The sequence below is a fragment of the Pituophis catenifer genome, unplaced genomic scaffold (genome assembly GCF_029215685.1).
Source record: "Pituophis catenifer annectens isolate HBS135680 unplaced genomic scaffold, rPitCat1.0.hap2 SCAF_2, whole genome shotgun sequence".
NCBI classification, from domain to species: Eukaryota; Metazoa; Chordata; class Lepidosauria; order Squamata; family Colubridae; genus Pituophis; species Pituophis catenifer.
In genome coordinates, this window is record NW_027256882.1 from 83,601,067 (window position 1) to 83,619,749 (window position 18,683).

General features: G+C 39.8%; 1 protein-coding gene across 1 annotated transcript in view; it reads right to left on the reverse strand.

The window, feature by feature from the left end:
• The window catches only part of SEMA3G (semaphorin 3G), a 98,078-nt gene that overhangs the window by 15,637 nt on the left and 63,758 nt on the right, over positions 1-18,683 (reverse strand). The window contains exons 5-7 of the mRNA XM_070937061.1: positions 14,651-14,741; positions 12,208-12,324; positions 11,394-11,536 (exon numbers count right to left, since the gene is read on the reverse strand). Of these exons, the coding sequence (XP_070793162.1) occupies positions 11,394-11,536; positions 12,208-12,324; positions 14,651-14,741 (351 nt within the window). The remainder of the gene's footprint in view (positions 1-11,393; positions 11,537-12,207; positions 12,325-14,650; positions 14,742-18,683) is intronic.

The window sequence follows — 18,683 nt, forward strand, 5'->3', positions numbered from 1 at the left end:
CTTTTTGAATTTTTTAATATTTCGGCATAAATATGACTTAAAACATGATCTTTCTCCACACAAGTCCTGAAACAAGATCCTGAGGAGCTTGTTGAACAAACAAATCAAAAACATTACATTTGTTTATTTATTCATTGAGAGAAATGACTCAAGGGTACTCTTAAAGGTGCTTTTTTTTTTTTCTTCAAAAGGCAACAGGGCTGTATTTCCTTGAGGAAGAAGAAGACGACATTTCACTTCTCCTCCAAGAAGTTTCATCGGTTCTGGCAGCATGGTGCAGGCTATAGAAGTATTAGTTCTCACAGGATGGGGGTGGGGTGTTGCAAGGATCATATTTCTTTGCAGTCATCTGGTTGTTAGCATTTTCCCTGAGAGCTCTTGAGGACACTTGGGGGTTTATCTGTGCCAGGGGTGAAATCCAACAGGTTCTGACAGGTTCTGGAGAACCGGTAGCAGAAATTTTGAGCAGTTAGGAAAACCAGCAAATACCACATCTGGCTGGCACCAAAGTGAGGTGGGAATGGAGATTTTGCAATATCCTTCCCCCAGGAGTGGGGAGGGAATGGGGATTTTGCAGTATCCTTCCCCTGGAGTGGGTGGGAATGGAGATTTTACAGGATCCTTCCCCTGCCACGCCCACCAAGCCACATCACACCCACCAAGCCACGCCTACAGAAATGGTAATAAAAATATTTGGATTTCACCACTGATCTGTGCCCTCATGGTCATCTGTAAAAGGTAACGGTAAAGGTTCCCCTTGCATATATGTGCTAGTCGTTCCTGACTCTAGGGGGCAGTGCTCATCTCTGTTTCAAAGCCGAAGAGCCAGCACTGTCCGAAGATATCTCTGTGGTCATGTGGCCGGCATGACTAAATGCCAAAGGTGCATGGAACGCTGTTACCTTCCTACCAAAGGTGGTCCCTATTTTTCTACTTGCATTTTTAACGTGCTTTTGAACTGCTAGGTTGGCAGAAGCTGGGACAAGTAACGGGAACTCACCCAGTTACATGGCACTAGGGATTCGAACCACTGAACTGCCAACCTTTTGATTGACAAGCTCAGCATTTTAGCCACTGAGCCACCGCGGCCCTCTCATCTGTATCAGAGTGCAAATGAGGGTGGAATCTTTTTGGAACTCTGTCACATATTTGAGCTTTCCCTAGGCAGCATTTCTTCACCCTGTCCCCCAAGGTCTCCACATCTCCCCACTTCCTCATTAAGAAGGAGAGGAGTCATTGGCGGCCCCTTTGATACTTTAAATTAGTCCCTACTTGGCCTTAGCCTATGGCCAGCTCTTGTCACAGTTCTGGGAGAGATCAGGAGGTGCTAGTTCAGAAACAATCCTGTGTCATGGCTCAGATTTGGTGAACTCTTTTTCCTCCAGAAGTTCACCAGGCTGACAAGACCATTTTGTCTGAGTGGGCTTTGGAGAACTGGTTTGACTTTATTGATTTTGAGATATTATATTTTGTTGTAGTTTCATGGAGATTAGGAATTGGGCAGTACAGAAATGTATGTAATAAATGAAAAAAAGAACAAACTTGGAGTGACAGACATTAAGAAGAATGGAGAGTAATTTTAAAACTAGATAGGAAAAAGGGGGAAATAAAAAGAAAAGAAAGTCAACCATATATAATGTTAAAAGAAAAGGGACACTGATGGCTCATCTAACATTGTAAACTCTAATTCTGCCCATAAGATCTGAGTTTGATAATGCATTTCCAAACAGAAGTAACTTGTACTAATTCTACACAATGTTACTCTTAATTATTTTGTTTATAATTATACTGCTCCCTTGAGGAACAGAATAATCCTTTCCCACACTCACACTTAAAATTTTACACTCCAAGAAAAACACTGATAAGACTGAAAGTAACAACCAACTTTATCATTTTGGGAAGTTGGTGGCAAGATCTTAAACTATATTTATTTCTCTTCCAAATAAACTTTAGACTTCTGACTAAAATAAATCTCGTTTCACCACAGGAAGCAAAAAGAAGTAACAGTATACATACTAAAATTATTCTTTGCAACAAGAAAATGCAAAGAAAAATACCCCAACATCTCCAGAACCCCAGGAAAGACACAGAAAATCCTCGTTCAGCCTACCCATGTAATGTGACCCTACCTACTTTTCATCATTGCCCTGCTCAATGTGGTTTTCATTCTCCCTCCCAAATATTCAATATAACCCACAACTAACACATGTCTGTTTTTCTCTGCCATAGAGGAACCAAAATAGACTTCAATTATCTTCCCACAATTACCAGCACTACATTTCAGGTATTGTTCTATGACAACTGTTCCTTTTCCTTCACAAAAGCAACCCTTACAAGATCCAGAAATCCCTCTGGGATTATTGTGGATTAATACCCTCAAGCGACTGCGGTGGTTAAACCCGGCCATCGTGTGTGTGTGTGTGTGTGTGTGTGTGTGTGTGTGTGTGTGTTTTGACTGCCAAAGAGGCAAAAGGACAAGGCCATAGATTGTCTTAACTAAGCAGAGTACTTACCCCCCCTTCCCCGCCCTTGATTTATCTGTGCCCCTGCTGCCAACTCTGCAAATCAAATTAGATCCCCATCCTGGATGCCTCTTAAACACAAAATCCCTCTTTGTAGAAAGGCTGGTTAATCCAGCAAATAATTGCTTCATCTCTATGTTTTATTGTTTATTTGCAGGATTAGGACAAGAACAAGCAATTCACAGCCAGCAGAATTAGTCTATTTACATGGAAATCTGCCATCTCCATTTCTCTAGTCCATTGTAGTACAGTGACTTTATGACTTGTTGCAGGGAGTTTGAATTATTGCAGGCAGGCGCCACTAGGATAATTTCCAGCTGACAAATACTTCTCCTCAACAGCTCTTTAGGCAGAGAGAGGGTTTTTTTTTTCCCCCAATTTTTTAATGGCTGTGATAGAGACTGGATCATGTCTTGCCCATTAGGCTGGCTCTTAGCTTTGCAGAGGCCAAACTCCGACTTCTGCTTCACAAATATGGCAAACCTTTGAATTGTTAGCTATAGATGTTTCCAGATGTGTTTTTTAGAATGCAGGCACTCTGCCTCAAAGGCAAATATTTAGAGTGGATTGGATGATTTTCTATTTGATACCCTCCCTCTTTTTCCACTTCTTATTTAATGTAGTTTTCCATTTCTCCCTTTCTTTTCTCTCTCTCTCTCTCTTACATAGACACATACACACAATTAAAAGGGGAAAGATGGTTGACTACTATCCATCTATAACAGGCCTATCAAACTGGTGACCCACGGGCTGGATGCGTCACAAACAGGCCATGCCCACCCTGGCTCCGCAAAGGCAAAAAACCTCACAATACGTGACATGACATAATCGAGTTTGATCCCCGGGATCTACAAGGATTCTCTGGAAAAGTGTCTCAAAGAGGTCATTTCCTAATATATGTAGATTTTGAATAAGCATCTATGTTTCCCTGTTCAGGGTTTTTTATTTATTTATTTTTGGTACAGGTTGTCCCCCACCTACGACCACAATTGACCCCAACATTTCTGTTGTTAAGCAAGACATTTGTTAAGTGAGTTTTGCCCCATTTTACAATCTTTTTTGCCACAGTTTTTAAATGAATCACTGAAGTTGTTAAGCTGTGAAATAAATCTGGCTTCCCCATTGACTTTGCTTGTCAGAACGTCACAAGAGGTGATCATGTGACCCGGGACACTGCAACTGTCACAGATATGAGTCAATTGCCAACCTGTTGTGACCCGCCAGCGGCCAGCAGAGCTGACAGCAGATTTGGACAGTGAGGAGGTTGGGAGGAATGTGGGCCAGTCCTGGAGTCTGGGGAAGGCTCGGACGAGGGCTCTGCGTTGGAGGCAGAAAGGGGGCCAGGGCCATCTGGTAGTTATGTGCTGCCTCTGGAGCCTCTGGAATCTGACATCAGTGAGGCAGAAGAACAGTGTGAGCCTGTTCCCAGTGGGCGCATGCACAGAGCTGCCAGAAGGCAAGAACAATTAAGAAAAAAAAAGGGTGACTCAGGAGTAAGGCTTGGAGATGACTGGCCCCTCCCATAAGACATAAAAGAGGAGCAAACGATCGTGAGCCTTTGCAGGAAGCAATTAGTTCATATAGTCAATTCAAGCTCTGAGAAGTCCATTTGACTCTGTGCTCCATTTGGCCTTGCAAAACTAATTGACAATTAGGTCTCTGGCAGCGTTTCAAGGGAGATAAAGGTGGGTGCTTATCAACATTACCCTGAAAGACTGTGTCAACTCGAGCAGACATCTGTCGGAATCTTCACAGACTGAATCATTACGGACTGTGAATGACCATAATTCACAGCCATCTCAATAAAAGAGGTTTTTTGGAACTAAGATTGTGATATATGCTTTCTCAGGAAGCCTAGGTCACAACACAACCATCCACATTTTGATCATGTGATCAGGGGATGTTGCGATTGTAACTTTGAACAGTCACTAAAAGAACTGTTGTAAGTTGAGAATTGTCTGTATGTGCTCTATTCCTCTGGCTATAAAATATTAAGAGAGAAAAAGAATATACTGGCAAACATTTCGTACAGAAGAACAGGAATATGTCTGAAGCATCCCCCAAAATAGGAACATGTGTGGAACACACCCAGGTTCAGGCCAAGCATCAAATGATAAATTAGAGAAAATTCTTTGCTGCCTGTTGTGCAGCATATTGGCTCATCTGGCAATATCCTCTCTTTCCCTGATTTAAGAGACAGTAGACTGCTCTCCGTTTTAGTTGAATATAAACATTAAAAAATAGGCTCTCCTAAAATATGCTGTGAATAATCCAAATACATTTTATCATGCTGTAATATGACAGACTGCAACATCCCAAAGCGCCTTATGAACCACACCCACTCCTCAGAGTCTAGGGAGGTGAATCTTAAAGATGAGGCTAGCAACGTATTAATATATCCCAGGATGGTAAAAAAACAATGGCAATAAATTACCAAAATCAAGTCACAAATGAGCTGGCCAGTTGGAGCATAGGAGAAAGGAACTCTAGACCTGAACAAGCTTAACTTTCTGGATTTCAGTCTCTTTACACACTCATAGACAGCTCCATCCAGCATTTCTGGCCTTCACTGTTGCCATGGAGCATCCATAGCTCTGAGATATGGTGAGATGGAACAGTAGTACTCATTCATCAAAATGTTAATGCTCTAGCACTGAGCGTAAGAACGGATGAATCCCAAGAATGAAGGGGAGTGGGTGGCTAAAGAGATGAATGTATTTTACAAAGTGCTCAACCAAAAGTACTGGAACAATTTCAACCAAGCATGGAATAGTAAGCGGGGGTGTAAGACCCTCCACTTCCCCACTCGGTGGAGATGCTCTTTGACATTTCAAGTATACAACGATGGTATGATGTTTGCTGGATACCTATTTTGAAGAGGGATCCTCTCTTAACAAGTAAGGAAATCTATCTGTGGGATCACCAGGCGTTGAAAATGAATGATTGCACGTAACTTGTAAAGGAACCAGCAGTCAAGAAATATGTCACAGACTGGCACTGGATGAAGGGCTTGGAAAAAATATTCAGATGCTGAGGTCTTCCTTGTGACACTCCATGAAAGTGAAAGTTGGACTATGAAGAAGCTGGACAGAAAAAGTAATGATACTTCTGAATTTCAGTGTTGAAGAAAATTCCCAAGCATACCATGGACAGTCAAAGAAACAAAACAAGATCATCAAGCAAATCAACCCAGAGTTCTCACTTGAGCCAGAAATGACCTGGTTAACTAGTTCCATAGCTTGCATAAGAAAAGGTGAAGCTATCTGAGACTGAGTCAAACCACTGGTTCTTTCAAAGCCAATAGAAATAAATCTGGGCAAATGATTCTCTCAGGTCTCTACCAGGCAAGCCAATCTATCTGCTGTCTGAAAAATGGAGATGCCAGAATTGGACTGAAATGTGCTTTCTAGATTTACCAGATATTTCATCACTGAACTGCATCACCTACTGACAATTTTAAAGTCAATAAAGCACTGCCCTCTCCCTTCCTTGTGTAAGCCATCCAGTGTGGGCCCTATCATTAGTCATTAGAGGCATCTTGGGCAGCAGGTACTAAAAAATGGAAGAGAGTTATTAAGGGAAGGTGTATTCCTCACAGTCTGTCTGCACTGTATCATCTAAGCTAACTTAGCTCCGCCAAAATGGCTAGAAGCTCAGTTTCTGTGTATTAAAATCTACTCTTGATGAGTGAGATTCAGATACCGGTAACTACTTTTTCTCAGACTATGTGTTTTACTGTGAGTACACAGAATATTTCCATATGCTTATTTTTTTCCAGATTTTTTATCACCTCTTTATTATTTTTATAAATATCTAAAGGCAATGAAACCATTTTTCTTCCTAATCTACCCTACGGTTTAGATTTTCCTGGTGGCCTCTCATTCAAGTATTAATCCAGATCTGTCATTGCTTAGCTTTTTGAAAGCTGCCAGATTGGTTAGATGCTGAACTTAATCTGGGAAAACCCAGATTGATTGATTTACTTGTTCGTTTCAAATGGATAATTTGGTCAAGATCAATGGCATCTCAGAAGCAAAGGATCTGTTTCAGGTACGTTGCCAATAGCACCTAGCTATAACACTAACTGCTTTTACAGCCCTCTCTAAGTGGTTTACAAAGTCAGCATATTGCCCCCAACAATCTGGGTCCTCATTTTACCAACCTTGGAAGGATGGAAAGGCTGAGTCAACTCGAGCCTGTCAGGATTGAACTCCAGTTTGTGGGCAGGGTAGGCCAAGCTAGAGCATATGATCTTATCTTTTCAGTTGCAGCATCCAACTTTGAAATGCTTTCCCCAGTAAAGTACGCCTGGCACCCTCTTTGCTATTTTTTTGTGCCAAGTAAAAACATTTTTATTCTGCCTGCCTTTTAATAATAATTCTGCTGTAATTTTAACCTTCTGTTGCTGCCTTTTCTAGTTACTGCCTTATTATTTTTATTCTGTATATATTTTATAATGGTTTAACTTCAATATATGTTTGAATTTGTTAAACTTGTAAATTGGTTTAATTGATTATCTCTTTGCGTTTTTAAAAAATGAGTAAAGTTACTTTAAGTAAGTTCTGAGTTGTACATGTGTACATGTTTTATATATACATAAAATCTTAAGATACTTATAATTAATATATAGTAAAATTTCATGAACATTGGCATGTAAAAATGTTCTGCTGATTCCAAACAAATAAGCAAGAAAGATTTAGCAAGCGGCTGCAGCTGAAAATAACCTTTTTAGATACTCATTTTTAAAAGAAAAACTGTTCTGCTACCTGAAAACCTTACAAAGAGAACTGAGTCAAGATAATTCAAAACGTTTTTAGTTGGGAAGAGATCCAATCCCAATTCCCTTCAGGAACCTAGGGAAATTTTTCTCTATTTTATTGGAGAAGCTTGGCAATTACCAAAGTTACAGAGAATTGTTAAAGTGGGCATTGGCTGGGAGAGAAGAGGGGGGCTTCCAGTCTCAGAAAAGGGTGCAGGGTTTTATTTGTGATGCATCATCTTAGCCCTCTGCTTACAATGATGGGGAGTGCCATTAAGAGTGGGATTAAAAAGTACAGTTCAACTAGGCTTCAGATCCAAATATAAAAAGGTGTTTCAGATAGTGGAGGGCATATAGCGCTTATCTGCAATTCCTTCAAACAACTGTGCTTTTTCCTGGAATCATGCATTTGCTTTCTGCAGCCAGTCAGTAATTCCAGCAAAGACATGTTTGGATTAAGGAGTTACATCAGGTATTACATATATGCCCACATGAGCTCCAAAGCACTGTTTTGGCTTCAAATCTGAAGCACTGTATATCCCTATTAAAAAGTAAGCTCATTATGCTCCAACAAGAAAAGGTTCTTGGTCAGTAAGAATGAGAAAATTAAAGAGCTAGGAATGTATTTGCAATAGATCCATTTTTCTCAGTTATTTCTATGGCTTTCTACATGAGACAGATGTCATAAAATACCAAGAATATTAAAGAGTTTTGTTAATGACCTATCACTCCAATTTATTTATGTTGTGCTTTCAAATCAGTTTTGACTCCTGTTGACTGCCTGGACTCAGTCCCTGCTGTCTTCCAGACAAGCAGGGCAAGATTTTTGAAGCGGTTTGCCATTGCCTACTTCCAGGGCTGAGACAATGTCACTGGCCCAAGATCAGCCAGCTGCCTCTCTACCTAAGGTAGGACCAGAACTCCAAATGTCTAGCCCAATGCCTTAACTATTACATCAAACTGGCTCTCATGTTACTCAGATGACACAATCAATTACAATACCATAGAGGTTCAATGAAGAGGAACCTCTATGATCAGCACCTTTCCTTTTTCTACAATTAGCCTGTTTCCTTGCAGAGTAAGTTTTTCATTACATTACACTTCAGGCATGCATGATGAAGAGAGATCCAGGAAGCAGAACTGAAGCTGGCATCAAAATGGCTTTGTGGAACCTTTGGCTAGAAGGAACTGCTCACAGGAGAAGTGTAAAAAGAACAGTTGAAGAGAGAAGGGAGGAAGTGAAAACGGCTTGAACAGAAATATTGGGACACTTCCATTTGGAAGAACAACTGAATTCAAAAGTTTTAAAGTATTATTCCTTCCTCCCATACAGCAACGCCAGTCTCCCCCTCAGTCACTTTTGGGGGGGGGGGAATTACAAGGAAGAGAATCACCAGAAAGAAAAGGTCCATGTTCATAACTTGGCTGGAAAAGAAACAATTGTGTCAGGCAAGATTTATACAGCCTACGAGAACCAGGCCCTACCAAAGAGGAGATCTTGATAGGAGAACTTAAGGCCAGCAACTTGTTCCAAACAGACCTCCTCCATTACGTCACTCGCTGCTCTTCTTTAGGAAGCAGAGACAAGGGGACAGCAGGTTTAACTTCAGTACATATAAATCAGGATTCAGTTCAGGACAAACCAGAATCAAGTAGGCTCACCTAAGTTTCAGATACATTTGTCAACATTTTCTCCCCTCCTGTTTCGAAACATTTTAAATCCTTTAAAAATATATATATATATATTTCAGATGGTTTTATTTTTAGGTGGGTGATTACTGGAAGCCAGTGAACATACTGTAAATTGAAGAAGAGCCTGGTGGCTCAGCAGACTGATAGCATTGTGATTATCATCAGCTGTCTGCAATTACTGTAAGTGCGAATCTCACCAGGCTCAAGGTTGACTCAGCCTTCCATCCTTTCTAAGGTAGGTAAAATGAGGACCCAGATTGTGGGGGCAATAAGCTGACTTTGTATAAATATACAAAAGTATGAAGGCTATTGCTTAACGCATTGTAAGCCACCCTGAGTCTCCAGAGAAGGGCAGCCTATAAATCAAATTAAAAGAAAAAAAAGAACACTATCAGTAATGGTTTTCTAAGCATTTTCCAGTTTTAACTAGCTGCATTTCAGCTCTGTGTGTTAAAATAACCCCATTACAAATCCCAACAATGTTATATTACCCCATCATGAAACTGATCTCAAACACGCAATTATAGTGAACAAGGAGGGAGAAAAGACACTGCCACATAAAGCTAAATACTGTGGCAAAGGTATCAAGGAGTCTTTTAGTTACGTATCTGCTCTTGCAACTTCCTTTCTTTTTTCATCATATATGAGAGCGACTGCTTGGATCTTCCTTGCATGAAACACTGTGAGACCTCATCTTTTGGGATGTAAGGCACTTTGGTGAAAGGAAGTTTATATAAGGAGTGCACATGTCCCAACAGTAGAAAAAGAAAATACAACGTGAAAACCACATTATCTCCTGCGGGCATTTTAATTGGGGAATTGTGGTGGGTGGGAGTGTGTTTGGGGATTGTTATGTGTGTTGGACCTGGTCTTTGGGTGTTAAGTGAATTTCATTGTATGGGTATATTGTGTATACACTTACAATGACAATAAAGTTATTATTATTATTTAATCTTGATTTGGGTTTAGCAACACATCCAACTTTGGCTATTTCACTTTTTGCATATTTTTTTATTAAATTGATATGTCATCTATCTCACTACCGAGCGACTCTGAACACATAAATTCCTACTCGATCACCTATACCATTCACCAGAACTCATACATAGTGATAACATCTTCCCCAAATTCTTTAGCGAATTTATTTAGCCTCTCCAAGTTTTCTGAGCTGGGTTGGACAACTTTGTTTAATTTAAAGCAGACAAGACCTCCATGATCAGAGAGAAATCTTTTAAAAAGTTTCCATGTTCAGTGCATATGTAGTAACACTGCCAAGTCCTAGAGGCAATTTTTGTTTACCAGCAGAGCTTAGGGCTTCAACGGTTACTACTTGATTTTCATTTGGACCCTTGGCTGCAGATCACACATGCCAATCCTTTCCCTGGAAAGTTTTTTGTTCCAATCTCCAGAGGCCATTCCTCTGGAGTCTAATTTAGTTTGATTATTTCTTCTGTGTAAATCCAAATTATCAATTCTTGGGTGTATTTTTTAATAGGGAAGCTGAGAATTCACACAGGGTCTTACAAAGCAAAAATGAAGCTGAAACATTTATCCCTTCTGGTGTGGAAATCTATACATTGTGGGTGGAGGTTTTGGTTTAGCCTCTGCTGTTTCTGCATAAAAGCACGCAATGCCATTTAAGCCACAAACGAAATCTATACAGCACTATTTCTGCCACTGATACCAGGAGAGAAATCATCTTTAAACATATCTTTTTTTTAAAAAAAAAATCAATAAAATGAATGTACACATTCAGATATTCTCATTTCTCATATTCTCATTTGACTCACAGAAAACAAGCAATCAAAGAGACTGAAGGCTATTATTGCTTAACAGTTTTTCATAATAACTAGCAATACCATAAATCACAAAATGTCATGCCCTTGTGCTATAAAGTGGCCTTATATCTATTAATAAATCTCTTTAAACTCACCCGTAAAATATAATTAGGCACTAGTCAAAGACCAAATGATCCATTTCAGTTGTGCGTAAAGATGTCAACTGAGTCATTTAATTTATATTTATGATTTATTTATTACATTAATTTATATACTGTCTCCTTCTAGATCTCTAGGCAGCTTGCAATAACATCCTCAAAACACATTACAATATACCACTAAAACAACAGAGCAGCAATAAAAATAAAATGAAGACACATCATATGGCCTTTATCTTCAAGTACCATACAATAATTCAACTGCTTCTCCTAAATTAAATCCCAAAGGCTCATAAGAGCAGCAAGCAACCACTTCACAGGGCATAAGCTGTCCCAGGACCTATAGATTTTAAAGTATGATATCCAGAGCTGCAAGCTCTCCCCCCCCACCCCCCCACCCCCCCACACATTGATTTTTAGATCAATACTAGCACATGTCTCTAAGGGGCCACCATTATGCCTGGCAATGACCTGAGAAACTCACCACACAGATTCTGCCCACACGGCTGAAGATGGCATGCCCTTTGCTGTCTGACTCTGCCGCCTTCTCCGTGAAGAAGAAGTAGACTTTGTCATTGTCCCGATCATCATTCTCGGGGATCATATAAGCAGCAACAAATTTGGGAGCTGAGGGGAAAAAAAAAATTGGACAGATTAAGAAAAAAGGTCCCCAGAAGCAGTTTGTAGCTTGGTGCTGGTCCTAAAAGTTTAAAATCTTGGCAGATTCTGTCTTGGAACAGTCAATGAATGTTATTGCCAAGAGAGATAACAGATAAGGATTCTTCTTATTAAAACTATACAGGGTTAGTTATATAAACACTTCCCCATCTCCTCCTCCTTTCCCATGTACAAATTTAGAGTGATCATGACCTCCATTTCACCTTTTTTTCCCCCATTCTTATTTTCGTGGACAACACTCCCTTTTTCATTGATTGCTCTGTACTTTATATGGGTTTCTGTCAGTCACTTTTATTCTGACTATCTCTGAGCTTTACATGAGCTTTGTTTAATCCCCTTTATACCCTTGTCATGATCCCATGCACAAAATTCATGGAACACACACCTATTTCATTGTTTGCCTAAAACAGGGGTCTTCAAAGTTGGCAGCTTTAAGACTTGTGGACTTCAACTCCCAGAATTCTCCAGCCAGCATAGCCACACCACACCACAAGTCTTAAAGCTGCCAAGTTTGAAGACCTTTGGCCTAAAATGAAGCAATCCCAACTTCTCTAAGACTGCATATTTACATGTTCATTATGTGCCTATTCACTTGATGAAGAGTTGTAATTTTTCCCTACCATTAAGCAACCTCTGGTCCATCTCTGTACGTAGAGAAGAGCGATGTCCCATGGTCCGGAAGATCACGGAGTCCCTGCCCAAGAAATCGGCTGTTAGCCCCGTATACAAGTCTCCACCTAGGGAATAAGTTTTGTGTTTGTTAACACCTTTAATAATAAAGGCACCAGCACATAGAGACGCATCCCATTATATTGAAAGAACTTCATGAGTATTCTGATTGCCTGATAACATTCACAGATGGTTCAAGGTGAGAATGGATAGCTTGTCTAAAGCCATCAATTGCATTTATGGCAGAGGTCAGATCTAAACAGGAGATTCCTTGGCTGCCATTTGTCAGGGTTCCAAGTAACACCCCCAATAAAAGAAGACTCCGAGGCTCGAAGTTCCTCGAAGTTCCATTTTATTAGAGATATCATATTGGCACATCTGGGAAAATCCGAATCTGAAAGCTTCCAGGTTTTCCCCACCCATAGAAAAGTCCAAGTCCCTGCCCAGCACCCACATGTCCATCACATGGCCCAATCAATGCACCGTCCCAAATGGAGATGCCTCCCAGTCACACCCCTCCAGGTGCAGGGCAAGATGTCCTTGACTCTCAGAGAAAGGAATGTTATTATGACTATATATCGCCCCTGCTCCATACAATCCCCCCTCCTAGTTTCCCACAGTACTAAATATGGCAGGCCCGAAGATCCAATGCAAAGATGGCTTCCAGGCTGACACCATTCTTGACAAGTCTGTTCTATCAATTCTCAGCGTCTTTCTAGATCAGCCCTTTATTATGCAACAGCCCATGGGATCTGATGGGGAGGGAAGCCCAGATGATTTCATCTACCATTTTTCATCCTTCCATCTGTTCCTCTTACTTTTCCCATCGTTTTTCTTACCATGAACAATTCATTACCAAAGGCAACACAATTTTTATGTGAGATGAGGAAAGAAAATAATTGAAGCACAGGGGGGAGCAGTTGTCCCTGGAGAGAATAAATTGGGTTTTATAGCTGTCTTTTCTTTTTCTTTTTTTAAATTACATGGACTCAAAATCACACTGAAATTCTAAATACAGTTACAGTTTACTTTATTGATTAGCCCTTGGGCCATATCAAAGTGCAGATTCCAAACACAAATTATTACTAAAATCTGATAAAAACAATTTAAAATTCTAAATGAACGTGACTATATTGAGAAGGAGCAGGCCTCACATCCATAGGGAAAACTCATCAACATAATAGTCTTTAAAAAGTCAACCCAGTGTTTCTCAACTTCAGCAATCTTAAAATGTGTCAATTTCAGCTCCCATAATTCCTTAGTCTTAAACTTGCCAAGGTTGAGAAACACTGGGTTAAACAATCCTTGTCCTTACCCTGGTTCTTCCCACATATTCCACTGAGCATTAAAACATGATTTAAATATAAATTAGGAAATCAAGAGTAGAAGAAGTAGCAGTCTTTTATTTCAGCAAAACAGCAACTGTTTTCTTCCCCAACCCACAATACTGCTGACTGTAGCTCCTGCTATCTGGATTATTCGTGTTGCACTCTTTTCTAAGGTCTCAGAACTTGTCCATTTATAATGGTAGTTTTTTTTTGCTTTAATTTATATGCCGCCCTTCTCCGGAGACTCAGGGCGGCTTACAATGCGTTAAGCAATAGCTTTCATACTTTTGTATATTTATACAAAGTCAGTTTATTGCCCCCACAATCTGGGTCCTCATTTCACCTACCTTTGAAAGGATGGAAGGCTGAGTCAACCTTGAGCTGGTGAGATTTGAACTTGCAGTAATTGCAAGCAGCAGATGTTAATAACAGTGCTTTAGTCCACTGTACTATCAGGCTCTTCTGTTGTGTTTTCTAGTTTAGAAAATGCAACAGAACTCACATTTATTATAGAATCATAAATTCAGCAATTGCCCAGCTGATTTTACATAGGAATTCAAGAAAGACCTTGGAGAAATATAGCCTCAGTAGTTTATTATGTTTTTGGTTTTGTTGAGCTTTTTAATTTTGTTCATTATTGTTATTGGTGGTTTTTTTTTTTTATTTTGTATGCCACCCAGAGTAACAAATGGTGAGAGAGGAGGCTTTCTAATACATGCTTACAGACAAATAACCTAAGTTATTGATTCTTGAGCAGAGTGACTGGCAACAACCTGGAAGAATGGTTGGACAGATTCTTTCTAGACTTTTCTGAATCCACTTGAAGAACTGAATTCTCTCTGGAGAACAGAAAAACGCCTGGCAAAGAAGCCTATAAGATCAATTCCTAAGAAGTTCACCTGAGATCATGCATTTCTTCAATTATTTCCAGCACTTATTTGCTGAATGTCTTAAACAGTAAACTAAGTAGCAGGAAAAAATAATATGACATAAAATAATAAAATAGTAAATATCCATGTACAGCTATTAGGATACAAGATTCAGATTAATTTACTTTGGCACCTACCAAAAAATGTACTTGCAAACGCCCGATTAGGCTCATGTGGACATCTGCCCCGGCCACTTTCTACACTGGTTGGATCCATGCTGAACATGTGCTGGGAAGAGAAATGAGGAAGAAAAATTAGGTGCCCACATCAAACTAATAGAGTGAAAGGAAACATGGAAATGTTTATGTGATAAGAATGAAGAGAACTCCAAAAGGTTCTCAGATCATAGGATGTGTAAGGAAATCCTTGTCATGATAGCACAGATTCACCAAGAGAAAGTAACAGCAGTTTTTTGTTCTTAATGTAAGCAAAAATCAAGTTACTAAGACTGATGTTCATCCCATTATTAACCCTATGGCTTTCTCAGTGCCAATAGATCTTGGAATGTTTACATCTTTATGAATTAGAGGTCGCAATAGAGGTTAAGGAGAAACTGAGTTGGGTTTAAGAACTCAGAGACTCAGTAAAGAGAGAGAGGGAGGGAGGGAGGGAGAGAGAGAGAGAGAAAAAAGAGAAACAATGCAAACTACAAGCCTCAGCATTGCCAAAAAAATTGCCAGTTTCATTCTAGGTTCAGATAAACCAGCATGGAGCCACAAAGATCCTGACTCATCTGTTCAAACAAGCTGACGTTTGATTTTAGTACTGTTTGTAACTGTTGTTGGTCAAAACAAAATAAATGATGATCAAGCTCGCAATATAGGGAGGAAAAGGCCACAGCCAATCCTAGAAAGGCATTAAGCGTCCTTGCCATGGTTAACTGTTTGGTAAAATGTTTTTGGTGCTACTATCCTGTATAGTTTCAAGAAATATCCCTCAGCATAATGAAACTACGTCTTTTGAAAATTACAAGGCTGATACTATTTCTTCAATTTTTGAGTGTTTCTCTGGAGTCATCTCCTTGGCTGGACAAAGCGATCTCTTCAAATCACCTAATTGTGGGACCTTCATTCAGGCTTTCCGCACACCCACACTCGAGCCGGAAGACAGGGCTCAGATTGTGTTTCTGCTTTGCATGGCAAACCAGGGTGATGTCAGTCTGAACATTTGGGAAGGGCGTTGCATGAAATAAGAAGTCCAAGTGATCATCCCAGGGGCTCATGATAAACAGCTGTGCTGAAAGGACTCTTTCTCCCACAGGCTTGGTCATAAAAGCTTCTGAAATTGCCAGAGCCAAGAGGGGTTATGAGGTGAAGTTGGGCGACCTTCCTGCTTAGGCCAGCTTGATTAATGAGGAAAGGACAAGAAATGCCACCCACAGATTTTATATCTGGTTGTTGATCGGGGTGTTTTTCATGAGAGGCCAGTGGGTCAAATGGCTGCTAATTGGTTTTAACTCTTGGTTAGTTTTGATTTTATTTGTATTAGTCCTTTACAGAGCTAGACTGGAGTTTTAACCGAGTTTGAGAGAATACCAAATTTTATTAATGCCTTATTATACCAAAGGTTTTATAATTTATGTATATATAGAACGGTGTTGCATACGTACACACACAGAGAGACAACCATACATTTTTCAAGAAATAGCCCCCAAAGCCTTCTAAGAGATTGAGCTAATAATGGACATAAGTATCAAACAAACAGAATGATTTGGTCCTTCTGGTTGCAAGAATTTTGAACAATGTGATCAATAGGTGCAAATTACAGAGAGTAGATTGTTATTTTCTACAATGCTGCTTCCAGACCTGGGCATTTGTAGGTACTTAAGCAAAATGACAAGAGGTACAAGGGGGTTCACAAGGCAGTGAATAAAAATCAAGATAGTCAAGTCTGCTTGTCAATTTTTTAATCCATTCACACGCCCCCAAAAATTCCCTAAAGAGACCATTACCAAAACACAAAATGACTAGTTCGGGGAACATAATCAGTTACAAAGTATCAAAATATCAGATGGATATGTAGGGTCTCTCTCTCTCTCTCTCTCTCAGCAGATGATTTCTACTGATTTTACCTCATTCCTGAGCAGGTGTGTTATAGGCCAAAGGTCCAGATGGCAGCCATCCACCATTTTTGTTTTTAGAAAAAGATTATGGGGCCTATTTGGGACCCAAAGGCATTTTTGAAAACCAAGACAACACTGGAGACTGTTGTTTCATTTCATAGCACAGTTATTTCCTAATTTAAAAGATGTCTTTTAAAATGTGAGAAACCACAAGGGAGGCAGGGAGGTTTAGGAGCCTCCATAACAGATCTCACAGTTCCAAAGGAATCCATCCTTGGAAGCTACAGTACTTCTAGCTCATATCCCAGATATCCTATATATGCCTGTATTTGTGCTGTTCCCCCAAACACAAGACAGATGGCTTAATATTAATGTAGATCAGGGGTGAAATCCAGCAGGTTCTGACAGGTTCTGGAGAACCAGTAGCAGAAATTTTGAGCAGGTCGGAGAACCGGTAGCGGAAATTTTGAGTAGTTCAGAGAACTGACAAATACCAACTCTGGCTGGTCCCAGAGTGAGGTGGGAATGGAGATTTTGCAATATTCTTCTGCCCGGAATGGGGTGGGAATGGAGAGTTTGCAGTATCCTTCTCCTGCCACACCCACCAAGCCATGCCCACCAAGCCACGCCCACAGAATCAGTAGTAAAAAAATTTGGATTTCACCAATGATGTAGACCATTATACAGTTGCAATTTCACTGCTTTTTATAGGTTGTTAGCACTGATGATGTTGCCTAGGTTAGGTTATTAAACATCTACAGGAAAACAATCAAGCTCAGAGAGCACCAAGGACTCCTTCTCCATTTTTAAAAAAATCTGTCCCCATCTAACATTATTTCTGCTTTCTCCATGTAAGTACATCTAGGAGTGAATGAACATGTTTCAGATTGAATATAAATGGGGTTTAGTTTGGTTTGTTTTTTTTAAAAACAGAGCAGACAGGAAAACAGGCAGAGGAAGAAAGCAGTATAAGTAGGAGTTAGATATGAATGGAGCAATGCACTGATCCGCTTGACAGCTTAATATATCCTACATTCACTTCTTAGAAGGCTGAGAAGGCTAGACAAATTCCACAATGGCAGTTATGTTTAGTTGCAACAACAAACAGGCTAAGTGCACTGAACTGAACTGAGAAATCAGGGGTTTTTTGTTCCTATCCGAGAAGGATAAGCACATAAATCAACCTTTCCAAATTTAATACAAGATAAGACATTTAACACAAAGAATTGCAAATCTAGTTGCTCTTGTCTGTATTGATTCCTTCTTGGAAATGGAAATATCACGGTTTAATCTTTCTGCATTAAGTGAGTAGACTAGTACACATACAAGAAAAGCTCTGTTAAAACAATCAAAGGTTTGTCCAGTCTTCTCTATGGTTTCAAGAGATATCTGTCTGCTAATGTAACAAGATGCTGGTTTGATTAAATCTCTGTCTGATCCAAAAGAGGTCTTTTTTTAAAAATTTTATTTGCAAAACTGTAGTTTACTGTATTTAATACACTGAATTACATTGAATATGACAGTACATTATAGTTTAGTATTTTATAACAATGATCGTTGGCTTCCTCTCATGCCGGCATTCTTCTCTTTCCAATATTGTTACATTCATTTATGTTTGTGTAGCTACAACTTAATGAGTCAGGAAAACCAGGATAATTGTAATTACTCTTAGCAATGATTAAGGAAAGTGAATGCATTTCAGTCCAGAAATTGAGTTATTTCTTTTCACCACTATTAAGGCCAGCTATAATACTACCCCATTGTCTGAAACCAATAGGCAGCTATTGATTTTTTTGCAGCTGCCTTGGAAATGGGAAGGGAAGGGAAGGCAAGTACAAGGGAGCTGATGGAGGAAACCAGATGGGATGTAATGGTTGAAACATTGGAATGGGACTGGAAGGGCATGGGTTCAGGTCTCACTCAACTGGGACACCATGGGGCAGTCACTGCTTCTCAATCTTGTAAGGATCAATGAGGGAAGCCTCCTTCCCCAAGGAGCCTGCCTTTATTTCTATAATAATGGAGGGGATGCTATAAATATAATAATGAATAAAATAAAAGAGTACCATTTTCCACAAGAGAAGGGCAGGCTTAGGAATTCTTGCCTC